At 41.3% G+C, this 25,122-nt stretch overlaps 3 protein-coding genes across 4 annotated transcripts; 2 read left to right on the forward strand and 1 right to left on the reverse strand.

The window, feature by feature from the left end:
- Positions 1-113: 113 nt before the first annotated feature.
- LOC111596463 (amyloid protein-binding protein 2) lies at positions 114-5,721 on the forward strand. Of its 2 annotated transcripts, none has more exons than XM_023310714.2 (8): positions 114-315; positions 768-1,180; positions 3,116-3,690; positions 3,760-3,984; positions 4,072-4,173; positions 4,279-4,955; positions 5,011-5,168; positions 5,243-5,721. In XM_023310714.2, the coding sequence occupies exons 2-8, from the start codon at positions 986-988 to the stop codon at positions 5,354-5,356; spliced, it is 2,046 nt and encodes a 681-aa protein (XP_023166482.2). In that variant the 5' UTR covers positions 114-315; positions 768-985; the 3' UTR covers positions 5,357-5,721. The 2 variants fall into 2 exon arrangements, with proteins under 2 accessions (XP_023166482.2, XP_023166483.2); XM_023310715.2 differs by having other exon boundaries at positions 135-164.
- Positions 5,722-8,870: 3,149 nt separating this feature from the next.
- LOC111596457 lies at positions 8,871-19,756 on the forward strand. The gene is made up of 6 exons (XM_023310687.2): positions 8,871-9,058; positions 17,321-17,668; positions 17,845-17,961; positions 18,029-18,369; positions 18,990-19,149; positions 19,208-19,756. Exons 2-6 carry the CDS (start codon positions 17,469-17,471, stop codon positions 19,368-19,370), a joined length of 981 nt encoding a protein of 326 aa, XP_023166455.2. The 5' UTR covers positions 8,871-9,058; positions 17,321-17,468; the 3' UTR covers positions 19,371-19,756.
- A 175-nt stretch (positions 19,757-19,931) lies between these two features.
- On the reverse strand, positions 19,932-25,049 carry LOC111596466 (type-1 angiotensin II receptor-associated protein). The gene is made up of 4 exons (XM_023310718.2): positions 24,218-25,049; positions 23,724-23,870; positions 20,542-20,611; positions 19,932-20,460 (listed from the first exon to the last, which is right to left on the reverse strand). The coding sequence occupies exons 1-4, from the start codon at positions 24,263-24,265 to the stop codon at positions 20,246-20,248; spliced, it is 480 nt and encodes a 159-aa protein (XP_023166486.1). The 5' UTR covers positions 24,266-25,049; the 3' UTR covers positions 19,932-20,245.
- Positions 25,050-25,122: the final 73 nt, after the last annotated feature.

The raw sequence follows: 25,122 nt of genomic DNA on the forward strand, positions 1-25,122 counted from the left end.
TTAAGGTCGACCGTTAGCGCAAATTTGCGCATGTTAACGCACAGAGTTGAGCCTGTGATTATATGGCTGCGTGTGGTGTTAGCAAAATATATCGATAAATTAGCAGTTTTGGTAAGTTGGCGATTGCTGCGGTCGCTGCTGTCATCCCCAAGTCAAATAATAAAGTATTTTTTATATTTTTTTGGCATAAAATCGAAGCATAAAATAAGTTCAATTGAATAGTTGCAAACGGTGCAAGAAGTGCAGCAAGCGGGTAGTAAGACGTGCGAATTTTTGGCACATGTATCGAACACAATTAAATGCACACAATATTGTGTAAGTGCACAAATATTGAAAAACACGAAAACAAATCAAATTCAGCGAGTTTTTTTTGGACTTGCTGCTGCTGTGCGTGTACGTGCGTGTGCGTGTGCGTGTGAGTATGAGTGTGAGCGTATAACAAAGAGCAACTCGTCTCAGCAGCAGCAGTGAAATTGTTCGGAGCTGCTGAGCGCTGGGCAACAACAAAAAGAAAGAAAAGGAAAAACGAAGAACGTCTGAAACGAAAGTGAAGTTAGCGCAAGTGACACTTGCTGTTGTTTTTGTTTGGTAACTGTTATTATTGGTTTTGTTGCTGCCCCCACCGCCGCCGCTGCTCTGTTACTGTTAACATTGCAAGATATTCACAATTACATACTCATATTTTCACTGTCGACGGGCACGTGGGCAAAAGTATAATATGTTTAATTAATTTTTTTATTAAAATTTTTTTGCGCGCTTTCGCATAGGTTCATCCTCTCGCTGCAACCCGCGTTTTTTTTTTTATTTGTTTGTTTGTGTTATGGTATGCTGAAAGCTTTTGTATAACAAAAAATCAAAGTGAGCCACTTAAAAACTGAACAATTAATCAAGCAACCAGTCAAAAAAAAAAAAAAACAGTTTAAAACACGCACAAGAGCAGACATTATATCAACAACAACAAGAAGAGGAAACAGAATCAAGCAAAATGGCTGCACAACAGCAGCTATTGGCTTTGATGTCATCGGCCTCCGGTCACAACAACAACAACAGCCCCGATCCCCTATACGATCTGTCATTGATGGCCGTTGTCAACGGCCTGGACTGCAAAGTAACGACGCTGGAGCGCATCAGTAAGCTGCCAGAGCTGCCGCACAATCTGCTGATCGACGTCTACGAGCTGGTAAGTTCTTTCTGGCTGCGTTACGCTCGTTATCGTTAGCAACTTTAAATGAAAAAGCAAAGCAAAGAAACACGCAGCATTCGCCGAGCCTGCAAACAAGTGAATAACAAAATCAGCTGCGACACACACACATGCGCATACTTGCAATTGTGTGTGCGTGTACACTCATATATACGTATATGCTTTGTGTATGTGTGCGTGCGCCGCTTATCGCAATGTCGTTACGGCATTTTTGCGTTTCTTTTGTTAAGCTGCTTCGCAACAGGACAATTTAGAGTCCCATTCTGTTTTGTTTACATTTAGCAGTATTGCTTGAGCTAGACACACACATAGATGTAACTATGTAGAGTTATTTATACGTTTTTCTGCTGCGGTGCAGCAGGACAACAATTTGCGCATTCTGTTTTGTTTTGATTTACAGTTAGCGGAAGTTGATTTGTTTGAGCTAAACACACAACACACGCACACATGTTAGAAAAGCTCGTGCCAATCGAAAAGCTTTCCACTGTTTATGTTTACGCGTAGAAGCTTCTGGTTAATAAGGCGCACAGCTGGCACGAGTCTGTGTGCATGCGTCTGTGGATGTGTTTATGTGTGCATATGTGTCTGTATGTAAATCATGCCTAAAACCACATGGCAGCAGATATCATTGACATAGCTGTGCGATATGATATCTTTAATAAACTGTTGTTTATACACTGTATCTTAATTTAAACAACATTTGCGGTGCGTTAGGGCATGTAAACTTCGGCATTGCTCACATGCCAAAACACATACACAGACATACGTGAATTTATAAATGAGAAATTGCTTGTCATAAGCGCTCTGCAATTACAATATAAATTATGAGTAGCGACAACAACACTAAGCAGCATTTGATGATGCTGTTGCTGTTGTCTTTTGTTTTTGTTATTGTTGGCTAAAAATAGCGCATTCGCTTTGTCGGTGTGGCCTTTCGCTCAACGTTCATCCTTCCAAGCCAAGGCGCAGCCATTGAACTCGGCTCCAAGATCTTGCCTATTCCACATGGCCATTGGCTGCTGCCGTTGATCATAGGATCTACAGCCAGTGTTGCGTAATACGCGTTTTGCTGCTTTGGTTTCTCATCTCATTGCTTGACCATGACACGCGTGCCTAATTGAAGACGGCCTACTACGTATGTGAGTGTGTGTGTGTGTGTGTGTGTGTAGGTGCTAATTATAATTTGTCTTCTCGGCACCATTCTCTCACTGTTTTACCACACTAGTCGCTGTATCGAAAACACTTTGTTGTTTTGATCAACAGAATACTCCACAAAATCAATATGTTGACACAAATCAAATTCTTGCCTTGTCAAAAATTCTTCGAATTCTATTTCTGCTATATTCTGGGGGCTCTATTACAGTGTATTAAATGTTTGTCAACAAAAGTTTTGGAGTATGATCGTTGTCATGAGTATACTAGTGTTGAGCAGCTTAATATGGAAGTTTTTAGGAGATTGAACTAGATTTGGCTTGATTTTCTTGATTAGTTCAAATGATTTTCACATGAAAATGCAGTGTTTAGCAATGTAAAATGCCAGTAAGCTAAATATTGTGATATTAACAAATATATTCAACAATAGTCCGTTTCGGCATTAGGATTAGAGCTTTGCTTAAGAAAGAGCTTTGAGCTTTAAATGTGATGTGAATGGAATTAATTTAACATCGAAAGCATTAAGCTTTTATTTAATCTATCCTAGGAATTTTACAGATAATTATCATTAAGATAAACTGAAGCTAGATATTTAAGCTTTAGGTAAGCTATGCGCTAAAGCTTACTGAAAGACAGATCCTTGAACTGTTAATAATTGAATATACAACATCGAGAGCTTACTCCGATAACTATTATTTAAGCTACTTTAAAGCTTAAAGCTCGATTCCGAATTTATTTATTTATTTGTTATTTGTCTTGTAGATGTCACAGCGTGCAGAGCTTAAGGACACATTATTGGAGGAGCTATCGAATCTGGATGTATTCCGCCGCCTGGTTCGCTACACATCGGCCCGCTACAAGCTGCTGCGCATTGTGGCAGCATTGATGGCTAGCAACAAGGCGCTGCCGCGTCGCCTCAGCGATGCCTATGTGGGCCGCTACACTCTGCCCCAAATTGGGGCAGATGAGAGTGACCTGGACGATGTTGAGCCGGCGGGAGCTGGAGCTGCAGCTGCAGCTGGAGCCGGAGTCGGAGCTGGAGCCGAAAACACTGCCACAATGGACATAGTGGCCATTGCAGCAAGTTGCCTAAATCACATGACGCCTAAAGATAATCAAGCCGCAACAACAACGGGTGCAGCTGAAGCCTTGCCCATGGACGCACTGCCCGATGAGGATGTATTGGCCATCGATTTGGGTTTGCGCTTGGGCAGCTTTCTGTCCGAGGCTGGCTGGATGCAGGAGAGCATTGCGGTGTTGTCCTGCCTCAATGAAAGACTGAAGCGCATGCAAACGTTCCAGGATGAGCTAATCACGCGTCTCGACTGCCTGCAGCGGTAAGCACAATTGGCAATTTGCAATTGGATCCTCAATTGATTGATTTTCAATGGGTTAATATCTTGCAGCCTGCTCTACGCGGAGTCTTCACATTGCAACTTCAAGCTCGCTCAGAAGACATTCGGCGAACTGATGGAGCTAAACAACGTGCTGACAGACACGGTGCCGACGCCTTTAATTGCAATGGCTTATACGCAAATCTCGTCCATGTACTTTGCCCGCAACGAGTATAACAATAGTCACATGTGGAGCGTGCAGGCCATGCGCCACTTGGAGATGTCAGCGCCCACACGGTAAACATATAGATATATAAGTGTATATATGGAGTAAAACATATGCCAGACTTGTGCTGATTTCATTCAATCAAATTTGTTTTGCAGCGTTGCGATCGATGTGCTGCGGCAAGCGGCCAAGGCCTGCGTGGTGAAGCGCGACTTTGCACGGGCCAATTTACTCATCTGCCAAGCGGTGCGTCGTGCTCGGTAAGTGAAACAAAATCAATCGAAAATCTATATCTATCTCGCTCGCTTTCACAACTCACTCTCTCTCCCTCTCTCTGTCTGTCTGTCTGTCTGTCTCCCTTTCAGTGAACACTTTGGCCCCAACCATCAGAAATATGGCGACGCTCTACTGGATTATGGTTTCTTTTTGCTGAATGTGGATTCGGTATTTCAATCGGTTAACATTTACAAGGAGGCGCTGGCCGTGCGTCGCGGCATCTTCGGCAACATGAACTTCCATGTGGCGATCGCCCATGAGGATCTGTCGTATGCCTACTATGTCCATGAATATAGCACTGGGGACTTCAGCTGCGCCCAGGAGCATGTCGATGAGGCGGTTAACATAATGAAAAATCTAGTGCCTAGCAATCATTTAATGTTGGCCTCCGCCAAGCGTGTGAAGGCGCTGCTGCTGGAGGAGATTGCGTTGGACAAAATTGCCGATGGCATGGATGAGGAGGGTCTACTTCTGCAATCGGAAGAGTTGCACAATTTCGCGTTGCAACTGTCGCTGGAGGTGTTCGGCGAGGTGAACGTACAGACGGCCAAACATTATGGAAACCTGGGGCGGCTCTATCAGACAATGAATCGCTTCGAGGAAGCGGAGCGTATGCATCAAAAGGCCATTAAGATTAAAACTGATCTGCTCGGTCCGTACGACTACGAGGTGGGCCTATCCATTGGCCACCTCGCCTCGCTCTACAATTATCAAATGAAGAAATTCCGCCAGGCTGAGGATTTATATTTGCGCAGCATCGACATAAGTGAGAAAAAACGGTTCCATTCTGCCATCTCCTTCTAATATTTGTTATTCGACAGGCTTGCGTTTGTTTGGACGCACCTATTCCGGGCTGGAGTACGATTATTTGGGTCTGTGCCATGTCTATGAGACATTGCACGAATTCGAGAAGTATTTGCGATATGCTCACATTCTAGAAAACTGGCAGCTGCTGCGCGGTCAGAATATAACGCAGAACGTAAATCAAATTCAAGAAATATCTTCAGATATCGATTCTTAACTAATTTGCTTGCGATCTATTTGCATTTACAGAAGTCAAGCTATCCTGCCATCGAGGTGGACTACACCATTGATCAGGTCAAGACGAAGTTCTTTAGCATGAATGTCAAGCGTGTGCCCACACCGCCAGAGCCCAGCAAGAATTGAGGGTCAAGAGAAGGATTAATAAAACACAAAACAAAGCAAAACAAAAAATGGATCAAAATACGTCTGCAATTGGGTCTTTGTTAGGTATTTGTAATACACAAAAGAAAAAATTAACAAATTTCAGTTTTGATTTGAATGGCAAGAATGTAGAAAGAAAGAGAAGAAGCAGAAGCAGAAGCAGAAGCAGAAATCTGAAACAGACTAGAGAAATTATCTAAATTTGATTTTGTTAACTTTTTGTATTTCGAAACCGAACTCAGGCAATGAAAAAAATGGCCTTGAATTGAGATACCCTATAATTTTGATACACACACACACAAAGACAGACATACACACACCTCGTAATTGGATACATAAACAAAAAACGAAAATATGCATCCAATAATCGTTCATATTTTAATTCTAAATACGAATACATAATGTGATTGCTTAACATATATATATTTATATAAATATATATATATATATATACATATATATATATATATGCTTATATATAAATATATATGTATTGATAACTGATAATCAATGAATATATATGTTGTTCATAAAGTTTTTTTTAGAACCAATCAACTGTTAAAACAAGTTGCAAATGCAAAATTCTGTAGCACAATTTATGAATAAAATTGAGTGCTACGAAGACATACCATATATATATATATATATGAATATATATATAACGATAATGATGTATAAACAAAATAAATGATTAAATAGTTTAATGCATAATGTTTAATTCGATTCGTTGCATCGGATCTTTCGATATATATATCTATATGTAGTGTTGTATGTGAATAATGATATAGATATATATGTATACATATACTTATACATATATATGTATATATATAAATACGTAAATAGTATTTGCATCATTCAATCAAAAACATTCAAATTCCCTCCTCTTCCTCTCTAGCCAACCGCTCACCTGTGCAGGTATATATATGCGGTACGCATTGTAAGCTAGCTCGATGGATTTTTCTCTCTATCTCTCTCTCTCTGATATCCAGATCTTGAACTTATCTGTAATGTCCGTAGGAGCAGTTAGACTTTCACTTAACTGTGTGATTCGTGAAGCGAAACTACATAAATAAGTCCAGTTTATACACAATAAAACTAACGATACCTATGCCTAGTACTAACAGAGATATTTATAATTAACAACTAATATGCCTAAACACTATTGTAGCCTAAAACAATTTGACATTGGCATCGGCATCGGCTCGAACGCCCAATCTCAAAAAAAATCTCAAAATAAAAATGTAAAAAAAAAAAATTAAATATGTTTGACACTTATTAAACTTGTATAGATCTTTAAAGGGAATACGGTAAAATGCTGTAGAAAACTATAGTCCATAGCAATATATATATATATATATATATATATATATATATATATAGATTTGGATTTTGATTTAGATTTGGAAGTGTAAAATTATAGTGTTCTTCAGTATATATTCTGGATGGTTTCGTAGTTATTTGTACTGTTGTGTGAAGTAACGCAATAGACTAAATGAACTTCAAAATGCTCGACTGAGAGATACCCTAGACTTTGCGGTGCACTTCACGAGTCCTGCCTTAGCTCTAGTACCCCAAGCTATAGGTACGATTATAGCTGTAAAAATATTGCCAAGCTGAGTATAGAGTATTCAGTAGTCGAACATTCTGAATTCTTTCTGTTGCATTCAGTTTTATTTAATAATTTTCGCATTTCTCTTTGTGCGTGTTTCGCAAACGTTTCAACCGGAATAGCACTTTTGATTTGTGTTTGTTTGGGGAAAGGAGAGGGCTGGGGCATCTGGTGTGCCTTGCCTTTGTGCTAGACATTTATGTATTTAGTTAGTTATTTAGTTTTGTAAGCAGTTGATTAACATAAATTAACATAAAAACTAGCAGAAATTGATGTCCAACAATATGAAGAACTTCCGGCAGATTATAAAACAGCGCAGCTTTATCTGTTCTTGTTTATTGGCGAAGAACCGACTACAAATGCCGAAGGCAATGCCAACCATACCCGAGGAGGACGAGGGCGTTGTCATCTATGAGCTGATCTATAGGCAGAATCGTGACTTGCCTGAAATGGAAGATGACGACGTGATTATGACCACAAAGGAGGACGATAACTTCGATGACGCCGGCAGCACTTGCTCCAGCATGGACTTTACCCTATCCGTGTCAACAAGCGGCGATGAGTCGCAAATCGAATGGGAAGATTGATGGCTTTCCATTCAACAAATACAGAATCCTCGTTGGTAATGAAAAATCCAAAAAAATTCGAAAAAAAATATCAAAAAAAAAAAAGAATCAAGATACAAATATCAGGAAGCTTTCCCTGTTCTTGAATCGTTATATAACAATAGTTTTAGCTTCAGTTATTTCCAGACCAAGATGAATGGTTGAAGTTCTCCCACAAATTCCATTATCCATCCTCTAGTATTTTTTCAACTCGAACTTTTGTTTTAAGTAACGTCTAATGTCTTTCGAAGTTCATCATTAAAGCCGATTTTAAAAAATTTGAAAAGTATAAATTTTCCAAAATCGTATTTCATTCAACGGCGCTGGAGTTATTCGAAATTGAAGAAAAGACGGATTTCGGAGTCGATTCAATTTTCATTCTGAATTTAATCAAATCTTAAGCCTTGTTTATGTCTTTTTTATCTTAATTTGTTTGCTGCTTTTCAATACATTTAAGTCAGGTGTTTCAAATCGAATTAATATATCTGTGATGATCGGATAAGCGTAGCTTTCAACAAAGGTCTTGTAAATCTTTAATTTATACGTATTTTGTGGTCATTTAGCGGGGATCACAGTCGCCTCTTCGTTTTTGTTGTTGTCTTCACTTTCGGTCAGGTATTTAAAAGCGCCCATTTTTAATTGTCTTCCATTTGGCCCACTGTCACTTTTCTTTGGACGTCGGCAGCGACGCGACGCTACGCGGCATTGCTCAAGTTGGCTTCAAGTGAAATTATGGACGATAAAGCAGCGCGCAAATATTGATGTTGACGTTGACGTCGACGCGGACAGCCATAGACGATCGATCACTAGCATTCGGCTTGCACTGCACCCACACACGCACGCACACGCCCGCGTGCTCGCATACAAATGCAGTTCTGTCAAAAAAAACGTGCAGCACTTGCTGCGTTGACGGCGACGTCAACGGCGACCATTGAAGCGTAGCTTTTGCTTTTGACACATTTCTGATGCCGCACAGTGTCCCACGTTGTATTTGTGTGCATCGAAAATATAAATTTATGAAGCATAGAAGGTATTTTAAATAATAGATAAGTATTTTAAGTAATAGATTTTTGTTATAATAAATTTAAATAAAAATATTTACTTAAGATTATCTGATGTTGCCTGAAAATACTTGCATTTATTTGGCACACCTAACCCAGTGTAGGGCGCCACTGTGCTGTCTGGTCGGCTGCCGCTTAAGCGTCGGCTCAAACAACTTCGGCTGCAGCCCAAACATCATCGGATCAGTTCGGATCGAATCAGTTGCTGTCTTTGCGCGGCGGCGTCCGGTTCTCATAAACTTCGTTGTGCGCATACGATTTGAAGCGTGCGTTGCTTCGTTCCATTTTCGTTTTGTTTCGCGTCTCGATTTTGAATTTTTTCGGCATTTGTTTTTTGTTTTTTTGGTATTTGTTGTTTCTTTTAAAAGTGAAACTGACCGACTAAGAGCAAAACCGCTTGGCAAACGTAATGGCAAATAATTAATTCAAATTGCAACTAGTTCTTGAGTGATTTATTACCGTTTTCCCCCCTTACCTATGGCTTGTTTGCTCGCTTGGTTTGGCCCGGCCGAAAGCTAAGATACAGATGCAGATCCAAGATAAATTGATTGCGGCTTAAATGCTGCTAAAGCTCTTATGGTCCTACACATGGCCTGCACTGTGGCCGAGTTTCACCTTAACTGAAACTGGCACACACCAATACACACACACACACACACACACACACACACACACTTGTCAGCGGCGCATTAAAAGGAGAGACAATTGTCTGGGAATGGGTATGGGATTGCCACAAAGCTGCATTTGTCAACCACATCGCATGTGGCAGCTGCAATAACAACAATATTAAGTCCATCATTATGTTTCATCATTGTTTACCACGAGCCGTGGCAGCAACCAGTTATCGTCATTCAGCTAGTGCAGCATCACTATCATCATCATGATGATGATCATTCTCAATTTCCCAATAGCCCGATTCCCATTCACATGATTAGCGCCTTGATGCGAAGTTTAGCTAGACTATAACAGGCAATACCCTACCTCAATAGCTCTATGGCTATATATTACTTGATTTATATTTCTATATAAATTAATGAAGAGACTCCAAATGAGCTAGAAAGAGAGAGAGAGAGAGAGAGAGAGAGACAGAACCTATATATATACAGCATATCTGTATCTAAATTGTATATCTATATCGTATATAGTATATCGCTTATCGTATATCGTTTATTATATATCTTATATCTATATCTATCAGTCTTAATACCTCCCAAATACTCACTCTGACCCGACGCATAGTGTATTGCCATAAGCAAGTTGAATCTTAACCTCATTTGCTTAACCCGAACTCCCCTCGAACGTGAAGCCTAATTGAAATGTTTAGTGTAAAGGTTAAAAGTTTGCGTGAGTAGCGAGTTTTAATAATGCGTTAAGCTTACGAGAGACTTGGCTTAGTTTTTGGCTCACTTGCTTCGTTTTGAAGGCCAAAGCAATCAAATAAGAGTTAGCAGTGGATAATACGAGCTGAAACTAAGCAATTGAGCTGCAATCGATCGAAACTTTACAACCTAATTGCAGATTGGTTCCATACACAAAATCGTTCCATAGCGCAGTCAAGCATAAAGATTTCCAAATGGGGCTGAAAATACTATTGGCAACAAGCATTTAATTATAAACGACTCGGTAGAGCCATATAGCCGAATGAGCCGTATTTATTCAGTAAGTAACGAGTGCTTAGACGAGTTCCAAAACCGGCGAGAGAGCCACCTGAAGATTCGATGAGTGATTGTAACGAGTAGCGTAGAGTAGAGTAGTAGAGTTAGACTTGAATATTCAATTTCTCTTTTTCATAGTGATCTTAGGCAATGCATGCCTTAGCGAGTAAAGACTCGTTTCATGAAACAACGAGTAGACGAGCTCGTTATCTATCACGCTTACAGCAGCGATTAGCTGGCTTAATGAGCGAGTCAAGTGTAACGAGTAGCCACTCGCTGCTCGCAAGAGCAACGAGTCAAAAGTTTAACGAGTAGAAAATTCTCTTCTGTAAAGTTGTAGATTGAATGAGTAGCTCAACAACGAGTAAAACGACACAGAGACTGAGTGACTGTGAGATTGATGCTGTCTCTCAGTCTCCCAGTCTCCCAGTCTCTCAATCTCAGATTGGCAGACTTAGACTAAGCTTGGGATTGGTACTAAGAGACTGTGAAAATGTGAGCACATTCAGCACAGCATGAAACATCATTACGAACAGCAGCAACTGTTGGCATCGAGCATCGCTTTAATCGCCGATTCGTGCGCGTTTGGCGTGTTGTTGGTTTTTTACTAAATGAAAATCAAAACTGGAGCAAATTAACCAAGATTAAAGCCCACAATTAAGCGTGCGCCCAATGTGAAAGTTAAAGCCGCGAACTTGCAAACCAGTTGCTGGTTGCTGTTGTTGCTGTTGTTGCTGTTGGCGCATCTGCAGCAGCCACTTTTACTGCAACAACAACTTGACAGACAAGCAACAAGTTTAGCGGTTCAACGGCGAAACATCAGCGAATTTCGCCCACGGCCGAGTTTTACTTTTCGCTATTCGCTTAGCTCTCATGCCTCACTGACCTATGTTAATATACCCGCTCGCCAGCTGCCAAAACGAGAGTATATTGGCTCGCCAGAGACTGGAAGTTAAGCACTTGACATGGTGTCCTGAATAGGCATGGCAAATCAGGAGTCTCTATAGCCTTTTACAACTGTTGAGCCCTAATTTAGAAAAGGTTTCTATAGAGACACGCCCATTGGGAATGGATGGATCACCTACAGCTAAGCCCATGAGCTATGTCAGATATATATCTGTATGCATATATCTGCATGCATTTGCTTGTCCTCAGTCAGAGGCGAGGTATTCAACAGTCGCGCATACCCGACTCGAGCCCTCTTTGCCTGTTTTCATTTGCTGTGTTTGCTTCGTTTTTATTGATGGCTTATGCAAAGCTTTGCACTTTTGGAAAAGTTCAAGTTGGCCCCCTAAAAAAAACACTTAGCCAAGTTCAAGTTGGCCAAGTTTCGTTTTGCTACCCTTGAAATTGATTACGAAGAGTGCATGATGTACGGTTCAAGTGACAAGGGACGGACCCATAAAACTTTTGAAAGCATTAGTGGAAATTAAATCTATGTGAACTAGACACTAGTAAGGCTACAGGTCACATAATTGGGATGGGTAAATTATAGATCTTACCTGACTTTTCAAATACTATAGACAGTATATATGAGAAAATAAATATATTCAATGAATATATTCGCTAGTTTCCACTTTAGTATCTGAAAGACACAGACTTCCGTAAGTCTAGATACGGAGCACTTAGCATAGATTGAAGCACGAGGGTAGTCCAATAAATTTCTGAACCTGCCTTGATCTTCTTATACGGATCTAGCCTTCTGTCAGCCTAGATACGCAGCAGTGTGATGTGTACGAGGGTAGCTTCATGCATTTCGTACTTTTAGGCTGCATAGAGCCATGTATATACGAGGGTAGTCCGATTAGTGGCTGATCATATAAAGAACTAGAGATAATATCGGAATTTGAAAAGATCTTACTACATCAATCTATCTAGGCTTCATTAAGAATAGCATAGAGCGGGTAGCTTGATAAATTTCCGAATCCCTATAGATACATTGCTCTTTCAGCTGAAGTGCAGTTAAGTTTTCTTGTGTATGCGAGGGTGGTTTGATCAATTGCTGACATTATATAGATCTGCTTAGAGATTGAGCCTGCTTTAAGCTCAGATCAAAGCATCTTCGATAAATTTCTGATCTATTCATCTTTGAGCTTAAGTACAGTTAAACGAGGATAGCTTAAAGGGTTTCCTCTTTCTTTGTGTAAAAAGTTAGTTTGATGTGTTCACTGATCTTCGTTAAGATCAACTAAAGGGCATCTATTAGTTCATCACATTTTGAAGTTATTCCTCTTGCTCTTCTCGTTCGTTGTCATTTTCGTTTTCAGTTTCCCTATTCCCAAATTTGGTACTGCGATTTGCATAGGCTTTCGGGCTTCAACTTGGATTTGGCTTTTGGGGTTTTGGCCTTAAGGCTTGCTGCCATTGTACTTCACTCATTTCCTGATTGTTGTTGTTTTAATGGGGAGATCGTTCGGCCGTTAGCAGGAAATCGCAGCACGAATCGCTCAACTATGAACTTTTATTGTTTATTCTGAAATGGGTCCGAAACGTGGGTCAAAAAAAACAAAAAAAAAAAACACAAAAAACAAACGAGATTCGCGCGCATCTAATTATGATGTCGAGATCAACAGCTCAACAACTCAGCAGATTAGTTTAGATCGCATCAGCTAGATGGAAAGTTCATCCGGTTAATGGATGAGCTCACAGAGAACTACGGACTCAGACTTTGATTTAATTAGACTGGCTTCAGCTAGACCATAAAACTAGTTCGAGTCAAGCGCTGTCCATGAACTATGATTGAAGCTCTCCGCAGGCGGAGATCGGGAGATCGGGAGATCGGGAGATCGGAGCTCATGTCGACAGCTTCTCAAGAGCACATGTTTCGCTTGTCAAATTTTCTTTTAGAGACTGAAACTCTTAAAGATCTATTTAATTTAGTCTATTGTAGTCTGCGCTTATCTGTGAAGATCTCATAACTTAAGATTAGCTAAGATCGTTTATGACTTTCTAACTTTTAATATGCTGCTCACTTTCTATCTCTCAGTATAGTTCTTTCCCTTTCTCGCTATTTTTCTCTCTGTCTCTCACTCTTTTTCTCTTTGTCTCTCTCTCATTTCTTCGCCCTGTCTCTCTTTCTCTCTCTCTCTCTCTGTTTTCCGATTTCTCCTTTTCTCTTTCCTATTCTCTCCATATCGCTTTTTGTCGCTCTCTCTCGCTTTCTCTCTCTTTACATCTCTCTCTATCTCTCTGTTGTTATTTCTCCTTCACTCTTTCTCTCTGTCTTTTCCTTGCTCCCTCTCTCCCTCCCTGACTGTGGTTCTTCTCCCCCTCCCCCCTCTCTCTATATTATTCTCTCTCTTTCTTATTTCTTTCTCTATCTCTTTTACTCTTCTACCTGCACTCTTTCTCTCTCTCTCTCTCTCTCTCACTTGATTTTTCAGCTTATACTTTTCTCTCTAACTCTCTCTCTTTTCTCACTCTCAGCTTCTCGCTTTCTCCTTTTCTCTCTCACTTATTCCCTCTTTCTGTCTCTTTCTCCTTCACTCTCTCTCTCTTCTTCACTGTCAATCAATCTCTCTATCTCTCTATCTCTCTATCTCTCTATCTCTCTATCTCTCTATCTCTCTATCTCTCTGTCTCTCTATTTCTCTATCTCTCTATTCTCTATCTCTTTATCTCTTTATCTCTTTATCTCTCTATCTCTTTATCTCTTTATCTCTTTATCTCTCTATCTCTCTATCTCTCTATCTCTCTATTCTCTATCTCTTTATCTCTTTATCTCTTTATCTCTTTATCTCTTTATCTCTTTATCTCTCTATCTCTCTATCTCTCTATCTCTCTATCTCTCTATCTCTCTATCTCTCTATTCTCTATCTCTTTATCTCTTTATCTCTTTATCTCTTTATCTCTTTATCTCTTTATCTCTTTATCTCTCTATCTCTCTATCTCTCTATTCTCTATCTCTTTATCTCTTTATCTCTTTATCTCTTTATCTCTTTATCTCTTTATCTCTTTATCTCTTTATCTCTTTATCTCTTTATCTCTTTATCTCTCTATCTCTCTATTCTCTATCTCTCTACCTCTCTATCTCTTTCTCTCTCTCCTCTTTCCTCTCTCCTCTTTCCTCTTTCCTGTTTCCTCTCTCATTCTCTCCTCTTTCTCTCATTCTCATTCTCCTCTTGCATCTTTCCTCTCTCTTTCTCCTCTCTCTTCTACCTCTCTCTCCCCCCCCTCTTAATCTAATTCTCCCCGCCTCCGATAGATCACTCTGAAAATTCCCTCATTTTGTCTTCGTTTTTCAGTCACATCTCGCTTTGGCTTCCATTTAATGTGTCAAGTGTTGAATAACTGCGCTTGACCAACACCTCAAGTGTGTGCGTGTGTGCGTGTGTGTGCGTGTGTGCATGAGCTTTTGTGTGTATGTGTGGGCGTGAACGCGTGAAACAAGTTGCCAATGCCAACTGGCTGCTGTTGAAGATTTGTCAACTTGCATACGCTGGTTCACATTGTTTACATTGAAATCGCGCTAAAAATCATTCAGCAACAGCAGCAGCAGCAACAATGGGAGCCACTTTCACTTCAGTTCAGTTGGCCAGCGCCCGCTGCGCGTCTCCCTCTGCCCTCTCCTGGCTGCTCCCCGCTCGCATCGCTCTTCCCACTTCTCCCACTCTTCCAGTCAGTTGGCCATTGTTCGCTTGCGTAAACTTTCGTGTTGCGGACCTTGGTCAAGGGAGAAAAAACTAACATCATAAAAGCTAAAACAATGCAATATTTTATATACTATATATAAACATGTATATATATATATATATATATATATAAAATCATAAAGGTGTTTCTTTTTGCCTTTATGATTAACATGTTTCGTGCGTGCGGACATTTTCGTTTTTTTTTCAATTACTTTTTTTTTATATATTTGGACAGCTACTCCGCCTTCTTCGCCTTTTCCTTCTACTCGTGCAGCTTTCCTTTACGGAGTGTGCAAAGTTTCACATTTAAGCAGCTGTCCGCAGAGAGCTCAATTAGCCACGTAACACATATGTTGCATTGGGGCAGATGACAGAAGGCGTGCCTCAAGAAAAGTGAATAATCGAATGGAAATTTATAGCCGCGATGCTAATGTGTGTGATGAATGAATCATGGGAATAGAGAAGTGGGAGAGAGGGAGGGAGGGAGGAAGTGAGGGAAGGAGCTAAGAAGAAAGAGAAGGGAATACAGAAAGGAAGAAAACAAAAGTGACAGAAAAGAAGAGAAGCTGAAACAGAGAGAGAGAGAGAGAGAGAGACGAAGAGGAAGAGAAAGAGAGAGGGAGAGGGAGAGAGAGAGAGAGAGAGAGAGAGAGAGAGAGAGAGGGAGCGAAAGGAAAGAGAGACAGGGAAAGAGAAAGAAAGAAACACACAAACACACATAGCGAACGAGTGGGAGAAAGAACGAGAGAAAGAGAAAGAGATATAGATATATTAATAGATATGCAGATATATAGCTATATAGATATATAGATATACAGATATATATATATATAAAGTAGATATATAGCTAAATAGATATAAAGATATATAGACATATAGATATATAGATATATAGCTATATAGATATATAGATATTTTTCCATAACAAATGTGAAGATAGGATAATGAACGTATCTCTCTATAAGTGGAATAGCTCAGCTAATGAGCCAAGATTTGTTTGAAATATAGTATTCCGATTTCAAAAAGTAAATTATATATATTATATATTCAATAAAAATATAACGCCTTTTTGAAATCCAAATCATTTCCTAGAGAAGTCCAATGCGGCTCTTGAGATATGGCCACATAAATATAGCCAAATCAAGTTTTTTAAAATGAAGTTTTAGCCCATATGAAATACCCTGTAAATAATAGAAATATCTGATGTTCGAATATATCTCGAGAGACACAGAAAGAGTGAGAAATAACGAAGCTAAAAGCAACTTCTAGAAGCATTTGAGTCACGCAGCGAGGATTCCCCTCTCTGTCTCGATCATCAGCAAACCAGACTGCAGACTAGAGGGTAACTGTTAGTCGCGCAATCGAGGCCCGACCGCAAGCGGCTGCTAAAATAATGAATGCATTAATCAAGCTCTCGAATGGTGCCATAAAAAATTTAGTCATTCTGTTCATGAGCCAGCCTCAAGGTCATCCAGCAAGCAATCCAAAACTTTATTCATTTTGCTCAGTTCTCTTGACGTCGCTTTGTTTGTAAAGGGTATTCGGCACCTTGAGTCGGTTAAAGTTCTCAGCACTTTGCCATCTATAGACAGAGCAAGCAACAGAGCTAAAGGTATTCCTCAGCTTATTTAGAACTGGCTCGCATTGAGGACTATAAACTATTAATACTAAGCCAGGGCCTACTTCGTACTGCGTCCAGAACGCAAAGGCCTCAGTTGGAGTGCAAGGAATTGCCCAAGGAAATCGCTGCCGGAATGGACTGAAATCGATTATAAGACAATGAAAACTAGAAGCAACAAAAGCCGAAGCATAAATATTTAGTTGCAATACGTGTCGTATACGCAATTATATTTAATATGCAGCATTACGTATACGCAGCATAGGCCCATATATGCATAAGATAGCGCTGTGTATGTGTGAGTGTCTCTAGAGTGTGTGTGTGCGTGTGTGTCCGCCTCACTTATTGAAGAGGCAGCAACACGCAATCGCGGATGGGAAAATATTGCCCAAGTCGCACTAAGACAAGGTAGTCAAAGGAATAGGGCTAAGGGCTAAGGACTCAGGCCTAAGCACTCTATTAGCCAATGCCACGCTAGCACACTTTGAGCGTGTCAGCACACTGGGTAGACACAAGGGCTCGCCTGGTTGACAGCGCGCGCTGTGAATGCGTTCAGCTGTCTGCCGTCTTCTGCTTGGGCCGGGCCTCCGCAACTTTTAAGAAATAAATAAAATATGGTATAATAAACATGGGCGACTGAGGCCACAGCCAAAACAGTTGGAGCCAAGTCCAAGCCAGCGCCAGTCAAGAAGCCAGCCAGCAAGCCTCAAGCAAATTATAGAAAGTTTTTTTCATGAGTTTTGTTTTCGTATTGTGAACGACAGGCGACAGAAATCCATTTGAGGCAGCGCCGCAACCCGGAAGACTATGCCGCTGGCATAGCTGATCAGGCGACGATCTTAACTGGTCAATCAATCGAGCACAGTCCGATATATACACATAGAGAGAAGCTATCAGCTATCTGCTATCAGAATGCGTCAGAACGTCAAGTTGCAGCTGCTTGGCTCGCTGCTGTTCAGCGCGCTGCTGGGCTACCTCGGCTCCTCGGTGGCGCTGGCCAAGCCAACGCTGTCCTTTAGCCTGCCGCATGGCCTGCAGGGATTCCCCTCGTTCCAGTCGTTCACGCAACAGATCATCGAGCAGCGCAGCTTGCGTCAAATGAAAACGTACAGGTGAGTGCATTAATAATCCGCTAACGTTTCGCGTTTCACTAAAAACTAGTCACGTCCTCGGCCATAATTGTAATGCCCGTTTGGGCTGGCCGTGTGCCCATAGGCGTGCCACGCATAAAACTGCCTCTCACTATCGCTCTCTCTCTCTCTCTCCTCTCTTTGTCTCCCTCGTGCAGCGGCAAGCGCGTTAGCAACGATTCGCTGATCATGATATACTATCACGATCTGACCATAGCCGTCACAGAGCTGGGCCCACAGAAGCTGCTGCTTGGCTGCGAGCTAATCGAGATTTAGTAAGTAGAGCTCGCCAGCGAGTAGCTGCACTCGTCGCTTCTACTCTACGCTACTCGTCTCTTGCAGCAACGAGAAGGAGGGCAAAATGCTGCTCGATGGTCTGGCGCAGTACAATCGCCCGCTGGAGATCAAGTTCGATGAAATGCTCAAGCTGATGGACCAGTGCGAACACGTCGACAAGCTCAGCTATGCCACCAGGCTCAAGTACAAGTCCAGCGATGAGGGCTCTGAGCGCAGCAGCGGCAGCGGCGGCGGCGGCGGCAGCAGCAGCAGCGAGTCGAGCGTTGGCGTATCGGGCGGCAATGGCAGTGCCGGTGGCTCAGCGAATCAGGATGGCGTCGCACTCAAGCTGGCGGCGAACATCTTTCCGCGCAGCCCCTTCTCGCTGCTAAGCGGCATCATACCAGGTAAAAGCAGCGAGTAGACCCATCAAACTAACGAGTCGCTGGCCTAACTAACTGGCAAGCCAAGCTGTGCTTTGCCCATATGTCTCGTTAGTTTAACTACTTGATAGAGTTCGTAAGCTCATCAATTCGTTAGTTTAGCTACTCGTTAGTCTTAAAAGAGTCAATTTAGTTACACGTTAGTTAATCGACTCATCGACAACTAGTAACCTTAGCAACTCGTTAGACCCCTCTCTCGTCGGCATAGCAACGCATCAATTTGAATCTCGTCAGCTCATTTACTCGTTAGTTTAGCAACTAGTCAATTTGGCCACTCGTTAGTTTTATTTCTCGTCAACACTTTAGTTACTCGTTAGCTTCGTGTCAGCTTCGCTACTCGTCGCTTAAGCCAAGCTCTCGTCAGCTCGCCAGTTTTGTAGCCCACGAGCTAGGCCGCTCTTTAGTCTAGTGTATCTACTCGCTAAATGGCAGCTCGTCTGTTTTGAGACTCTTTAGCTAAGGAGTTTGTTCTCTCGTTAGTTTTTCAGCAATGTCTCTAACGAGATGCTCGCTCACTCTCCACTTTTTCTTACCTGCTAAACTAAATGAACTAAATCCTCTCGCTCTCTCGTTGCTTCTTCCAGGCACCAAGTGGTGCGGCACAGGCGACATTGCCGAAACGTACAGCGATCTGGGCAGCGAGATGGCAATGGATCGCTGCTGTCGCCAGCACGATCTGTGCCCCATCAAGATACGCGCCTACCAAAACAAATACGAGCTCATGAACGACTCGCTCTACACAAAGTAAGTAGCTGCAGACCTTAGCATTGACACGAACTATATATAGAACTGTCCTCCGTAGATCTCACTGCATTTGCGATGATATGCTGTTCTCGTGCCTGAAGATGACCAATACGTCTGCCTCGCAGCTGATGGGCTCCATTTATTTCAACCTGGTGCAGGTGCCCTGCCTGGATGGACGCAGCAATCAATATAAGTTCCGTGCGGCCAAAGAAGGTTTCTAGGCGGAACTTTCGAAAAAGTTTTTCCTATTTGTTTTTTGTTGATGTTATACCCTGCAGCCGTTGCGAATGTGTATTTGGGGTAGATTTGCTAGTTTTAGTCTGTCCGCTCGTTCGTCCGTCCATCTGCCTGGATTATCGATACATAGATGTTTCGCATAATCGATAACTTCTTACGTTTGTCATTAGAAATCGATCAGAGATTCTTCTCTCACTGCACGCAACGGCATTCAGGGTATTTTCTAGTCGGACCCTGCCGCCTAGACCTCTCTGCTATTTGTTTTCTTCACTAATTGTCTTGTTCGCGGGCTTGTACATACAATTATTTCGGGCGCTACTTCGATTATTTATTAAAACAATAAACACTATTTAGGTATACGAAGGCGCAAGGCCACAAATTTCTTATATAGATATAAAAACTACAAATCGAATTATTTGTTTTTTATTTCAATTTTTGCTTTTGTTTGTTTTTGGTTTAAATATTATATAGAATATATATATAGAGATAGAGAAAGTTATATATATAAATATATATATATATAGTGTATATAGGTTAATCGTTACAATTTGTCTTTAGAGTGTATAGATGAAGAGAAAGAAGAAAAGTGTATCTGGCTTTCTAGACTACATACGTTTCTACATATATATCTTTTGTAACGCTCTTAAAGCTAGGACATAACAAAAAAAAAATTACTTTTTTTTAATAATATTATTAAAAGAATATACTTTCTTTGCTCAGCGACTGGCGCGAGCACGTTCACGCTGCGTAAAGGAGTATATGGGGTATTTTCTTTGTATTATTTTCGCATTTTCTGTAACTGATTTCGAGGCCAAATCCGCAGTGTGAGTTGAGGAAGGCTGACGCCTTAGGCTGACGCTTAGAAAATGCTCACCACGTTGGGTCCCGGCTGCGAATTGGTGGGTGTCGGCTGCGTGGGTCGATCTATGTCCTGGTAGCTGCGCTGCTGGTTGGTGGGGAAAACGGAGCCGGTCTGCAGGCTGCCGCCGCGCGTATTGAACTCGCGATAGAGCAGAGCAACGCTCAGCGGACGCAGTATCAGATTGATGATGGTAAATGCAACGGCCCAGCCATCTGCAAAGAGTAAAACGGAAACAGTTACACATAGCAGTACGCCACAGAGTCGCAAAGTCTAGCCAGACTAGTGCTACTTACTCATGAAGTTGAAACTAATGATTATGTTGACTATATCAAGGAATATGCTTAAGGCATCGATCACAAGCGCCTGGAAGATATAGAAGACATGCATGGCATTATGATTAGGGCAGTGTTCGTTAATGATCGCATTGGCTGATAACTTGCTGCTCGCAGCGCTCATAGGTCAGAGGTCGGCGCGAGAGAGAGAGAGTGACTGGACGCCTTTCCAGTCAAGGTAACTGCATTCACCTTGAACGCTTGAACTTTAGTTGGTCGAAACACGCGCGCACACACACACACGCACACACACATGCCAATTAGCTGGACACGCCTGCTCAAGGTGTGTTTCGGGGTCAAGTCTGCAATTTTACTGAATAATTAAGGCTATGCCTGTTTGCACCTTTGCCGTGTGAGGTCAGGCAATGGCTATTGCTCCTATCGCCAGCTAGAACGAGTATACCTACTCGTTACTCGTTGCATTGCACTCGCTGTGCTGTGCAGCAAGCTAAGAATAAAGGCTGCTCAATGACTCTCATTCAAAAGTTAAATAATGGCTTATACTAGTCTTCAGACAACTCGTTGCTCAACTCGCTACTCGCTACTCGCTACTCGTTACTCGCTAACATCATTATTGAAAGCCTCAATGCTGCTCATTAGATCAAATGTAAATTTTTCCTGCTCTTACTCACTGGCTGTTACAACGACTATCTCTACTCGTTACTTGTTACTCGTTACCTTATACTCGTTCGATTTACCTTGCTGCTGTTCATAATTAGACAAGGCTGTCTTGCGTATCTTACATATTACACTTTTACTGTAATTGCAGTAGCACATCTAGACTATCTATATGATTTACAACATCTGCACTCGTTACATTTCACTCGCTACTTTTCATAGTAACAACATCTGGCCTAAGGCCAATTGATACAATAAGTTCTCAGCCAAATTTCACAAGTCTTTTTTGTAGCCTACTTTAGGGCTGTTTAAAATATAAATATTATATTTAGTATATACGTATATATTTCATCGTAATCTAGCTTATATTAAATAATAAATTCTAATAAATTAGAAATGTAATTGAAGGTTTCGTTCGGATTGCCAAGCAATCCGTGGGGCCCCCTTTAGAGTCGTAAATATGTAATGTTTATTCGGTTTTTTTTATTGGGGTTTCATTATTTTTCTCTTTCAGTATTTTGCGTTTGAGGGCGGGCTTCGGGTCAAAGTTTGCCCTCCGCATAGTTGATTAAATGGCGTGGCTAATGGTTGATGGCCCGGGCCAAAAAGGATCCGCTGCCTAACTAGAGCCCATTTGCAGAGGCAGCGCGATGGCCGCTTTTCGTGTGATTGACCGCAAATGAAATTGTATTTCAAAATACCCTGTACCCTGATGGAGAGCGGGTGTATACGTGCTCAGCACTCAGCTGTTGTTCGAAAATACTCATTTAGCTGAAATATCAATTAGTAATACTCGGGTTATAGCTGTCAAAATTGAGTACAATTGGAACTTTAGGGTATGTGGCAGTCGAGTTTACTCCCCCTCTATAGATTTATGTGTGCTTAGGCCGTGCGTGGCATTGGGCATCGCGTGCGTTACGACATCCTAGCCGCAGGCTAGCCTCAGGGATTACGAGCCTTTCGCCCATTTCGGGCTAATGTCAAAGTTCAAATTGGCTCAGACTTTCGGGCCCGACACGCCAACTGCCTTGCGAGAGCCGCTAACTCTTCCAGTTATCCGATTGGCATCTAAGCAACTATATGTACTCGTATACACACACATATATGGCCGATAAAGCTGTAAGCCTTATAAGCAGCATTGCCTTATTCGGACGTGGGGCGGGGGCGTCTGACCAAACGCGTCTATAATTAGCATAGCTCCACGTGTTGTGCGACCAATGGTGCCGTTAGCTTTCAACTCTTGCTCAACGGTCTATAGCTTAGCATATGCCCCCATGCGCTGAAACTGAAGAACTGCTAAATATTTATAGATTTCCATAGGGGTTTATGCTTCTGAAGTGACTTATCTTAAGCTTAGTGTTAAATTCTGAATCAGAAGCTATACTTGGCGCGGTTTAAAGTAGATGTGATTCATGATCGATCGGTTTTCAATGTCTAAGCATTAATTCCATATAATACTGGGGTACTGAAGATACTTGCTTTTATGGCATTTATTAATTAATTATTTATTTTAGATGCATATATTTTGTCGTACACTCAAATACTGGGAATTTGGTCATAGAAATTTCAAAGAATTTCCAAATAACATTTACATATTTATTTTTGATTTATAATATGAGCTTTTGATGTTCAGCAAATACAAGGAAGTTCGAAAATATACTATTATATTATTGGAATAAATTTGAAAATATTTACTTTGGCTTTTATTATGATTTTCATATATAATCTTAATATTCTAATCGAACGTTCCATTAAAATATAGGAAACCTAAAGAACTTTTGATACATAGAAAACTATAAAATAATTCCTAGAATTATTCGTTTTTTAGACAGCTTCAATTTTTACTGAGTAGTTTTATCTAGAACTTAAGCAACTATTAAACTCTTTTAGACTGGAATTTCAATGCTGTCAGAGCTAAAGATAAACAATAATGAAAGCCTCGTGACAATCTTATCTCAAGCTAAACCAAATTTAGGCTAGAAGATTAGCTGGAGTAAGAACTGAGATCTACGAATGGAGTTACAGTGCCTCACAGAGTACTGCCCGCTGCAGGGGGTCTGTAAACTACTCGACTCTGTGGGCGTTGAGAACATTTTGTATTTATAGTATAGCGCACATTCAATAGCAGCAACGAGTCGAGTTTATATGTTAATTTAATTCTCGGATTTCGTCAGAACCGGTTTTCTCACATAAGCGAAAAAAATGAAGAGAAGCAAAAACAAATGCAATAAATAAAATAAATAAATAGTCGTTAAAGCAAATTGTAAATTAATTGTTGACTGATGAGTCGAGAGAGTGTGTGTGCGAGAGAAAGAGTGAGAGAGAGATGGAGATATCGGCGGGGGGGGCGATACTTTCGCAATTCTTATCAGTCAGCGGCTTTGCATATGCAGGCGCCAACTAACTGATAATGCGCACTGTCTGCGTCAGCTGTGATTGAACTGGGTGGCAACGCCGTTGGACGAAAGGCGAAAGTGAAGAGCTCGAGCAGAGAGCAGAGAAGTGAACTTTGTGTTAAATCTTACCGTTTGCACCGCCTCAATGGAATCCTTGCTGTGTATCGCCCAGAACATAGCAATAATGAAAAGGAAATTGTAAAACTCGTAGGCGCCATGGCCCCAAATGCCGAGCATTGCATTCGATATGAAAACGAAGTGCACAAAGGCAACGACCTGCAAGAAAGAGAGAGAGAGAGAGGAGAAAGAGAAGGAGTGTTAGTTCGTCTATTCAATAAGCGGCTCAAATGAAGCCCCACAGCGAAGTTGCAAATTGCCTGCCACAAAAGTCGAAAACATATCGAATAGCATTTGCGGTTGCGTCGCTGCCGGCTGCATTATGTGCTAATAAGCAGCGCTGCAGCAGGGGGCAGCGACTGAACTCGAAACTGAGCTGCGTTATCTAACACTGGACCGGCGCAGCCCACTAAGTGTGTGAGGCTTAGAAGTTGCTGTTGCTGCTGCTGTTGACTGGCTTCAATAGTTGTCACGCCTCCACACCCACACTTGCCCCCAATATTTACCTTGACGCGCACAAACTGCGAGCCCATGAGTTCATTTAAATCGGTCATCTTGTTGCTTTAGCAAATGCAGCTGCGCAGCCGTCGACACCTGTTGCCAAGCAAGAATACGAAGGAATAGAAGGAGTAGACAACAACCGTTTTGTCGCTGTCGCTCTTGACGGTGCTGTTCGCCTCTTTGTCAGCTGTTCTGTTATTTTGGTACTGTTCCACTTTTCAACTGTTGCTGTTGTTGTCAAATTCTATTTCACTTTTGATTGGTTGAACGCACTTTGCCAAAAAGGCAACACGCAGGCACGCACACTCACGCACAAATACAGCTGCTATAAATACACAATACACGCTCTCACACACACGCACACATGGACAATATGCAATTGTAGCCGCGCACTTGTTGGTCTTCAATCTCTGTTTTTTGCACAATTATTTTTAACGATTGCAGCTAGAATAAAATCACCAGCAGCAGCCGCTTTTGTGTTTTTTTTTGTCGTAGGGCGTAAGCACCAGAATAACAATATCAACAACAATAACACTCAAGTGCAGCGCTTAATCAAATTCAACTGGGAGAATTTCCAAAATTCCAACAACAATAGTACACAGTGTAGCACAAATGTCTGCGGACAGCGGCAACGAATGAAAATTATTGGTTGAGCGAGAATAAAAAAAAATGCTTATGCAGTTTCATTTACTGGTTGATTAACTTTATTTTACTATGTTATGAATAACAATCAAAAAAAAATATTTTGTGCAACACGAATAGAGCGCTCGACCTTATTCAGTTTGCAGCTGAACGTGAACTGTACATGGGGCAGCGCCAATCGACCAACAGATGTGTGAAAAAAATAAATATATATATATATATATATCTATGAGTGAATACAAATAAAAAAAACAGTGCAACACAAACG

Source organism: Drosophila hydei, unplaced genomic scaffold (assembly GCF_003285905.1).
Source record: "Drosophila hydei strain 15085-1641.00,03,60 unplaced genomic scaffold, DhydRS2 tig00000237-arrow-arrow-pilon, whole genome shotgun sequence".
Classification (NCBI taxonomy): Eukaryota; Metazoa; Arthropoda; class Insecta; order Diptera; family Drosophilidae; genus Drosophila; species Drosophila hydei.

Bases quoted from the DNA above. Each gene is read 5' to 3' on its own strand.
- LOC111596463 (XM_023310714.2), top strand. From the start codon at position 986: ATGGCTGCACAACAGCAGCTATTGGCTTTGATGTCATCGGCCTCCGGT. The intron at 3,985-4,071 runs GTAAACATATAG...TTTGTTTTGCAG, and splicing joins GAGATGTCAGCGCCCACACG to CGTTGCGATCGATGTGCTGC. The intron at 4,174-4,278 runs GTAAGTGAAACA...TCTCCCTTTCAG, and splicing joins CAAGCGGTGCGTCGTGCTCG to TGAACACTTTGGCCCCAACC.
- LOC111596466 (XM_023310718.2), bottom strand. From the start codon at position 24,265: ATGACCGATTTAAATGAACTCATGGGCTCGCAGTTTGTGCGCGTCAAG. The intron at 23,871-24,217 runs GTAAATATTGGG...TCTTTCTTGCAG, and splicing joins CGCAGTTTGTGCGCGTCAAG to GTCGTTGCCTTTGTGCACTT. The intron at 20,461-20,541 runs GTAAGTAGCACT...TACTCTTTGCAG, and splicing joins CATTAGTTTCAACTTCATGA to ATGGCTGGGCCGTTGCATTT.
- LOC111596457 (XM_023310687.2), top strand. From the start codon at position 17,469: ATGCGTCAGAACGTCAAGTTGCAGCTGCTTGGCTCGCTGCTGTTCAGC. The intron at 17,962-18,028 runs GTAAGTAGAGCT...CGTCTCTTGCAG, and splicing joins TGCGAGCTAATCGAGATTTA to CAACGAGAAGGAGGGCAAAA. The intron at 18,370-18,989 runs GTAAAAGCAGCG...TGCTTCTTCCAG, and splicing joins GCTAAGCGGCATCATACCAG to GCACCAAGTGGTGCGGCACA.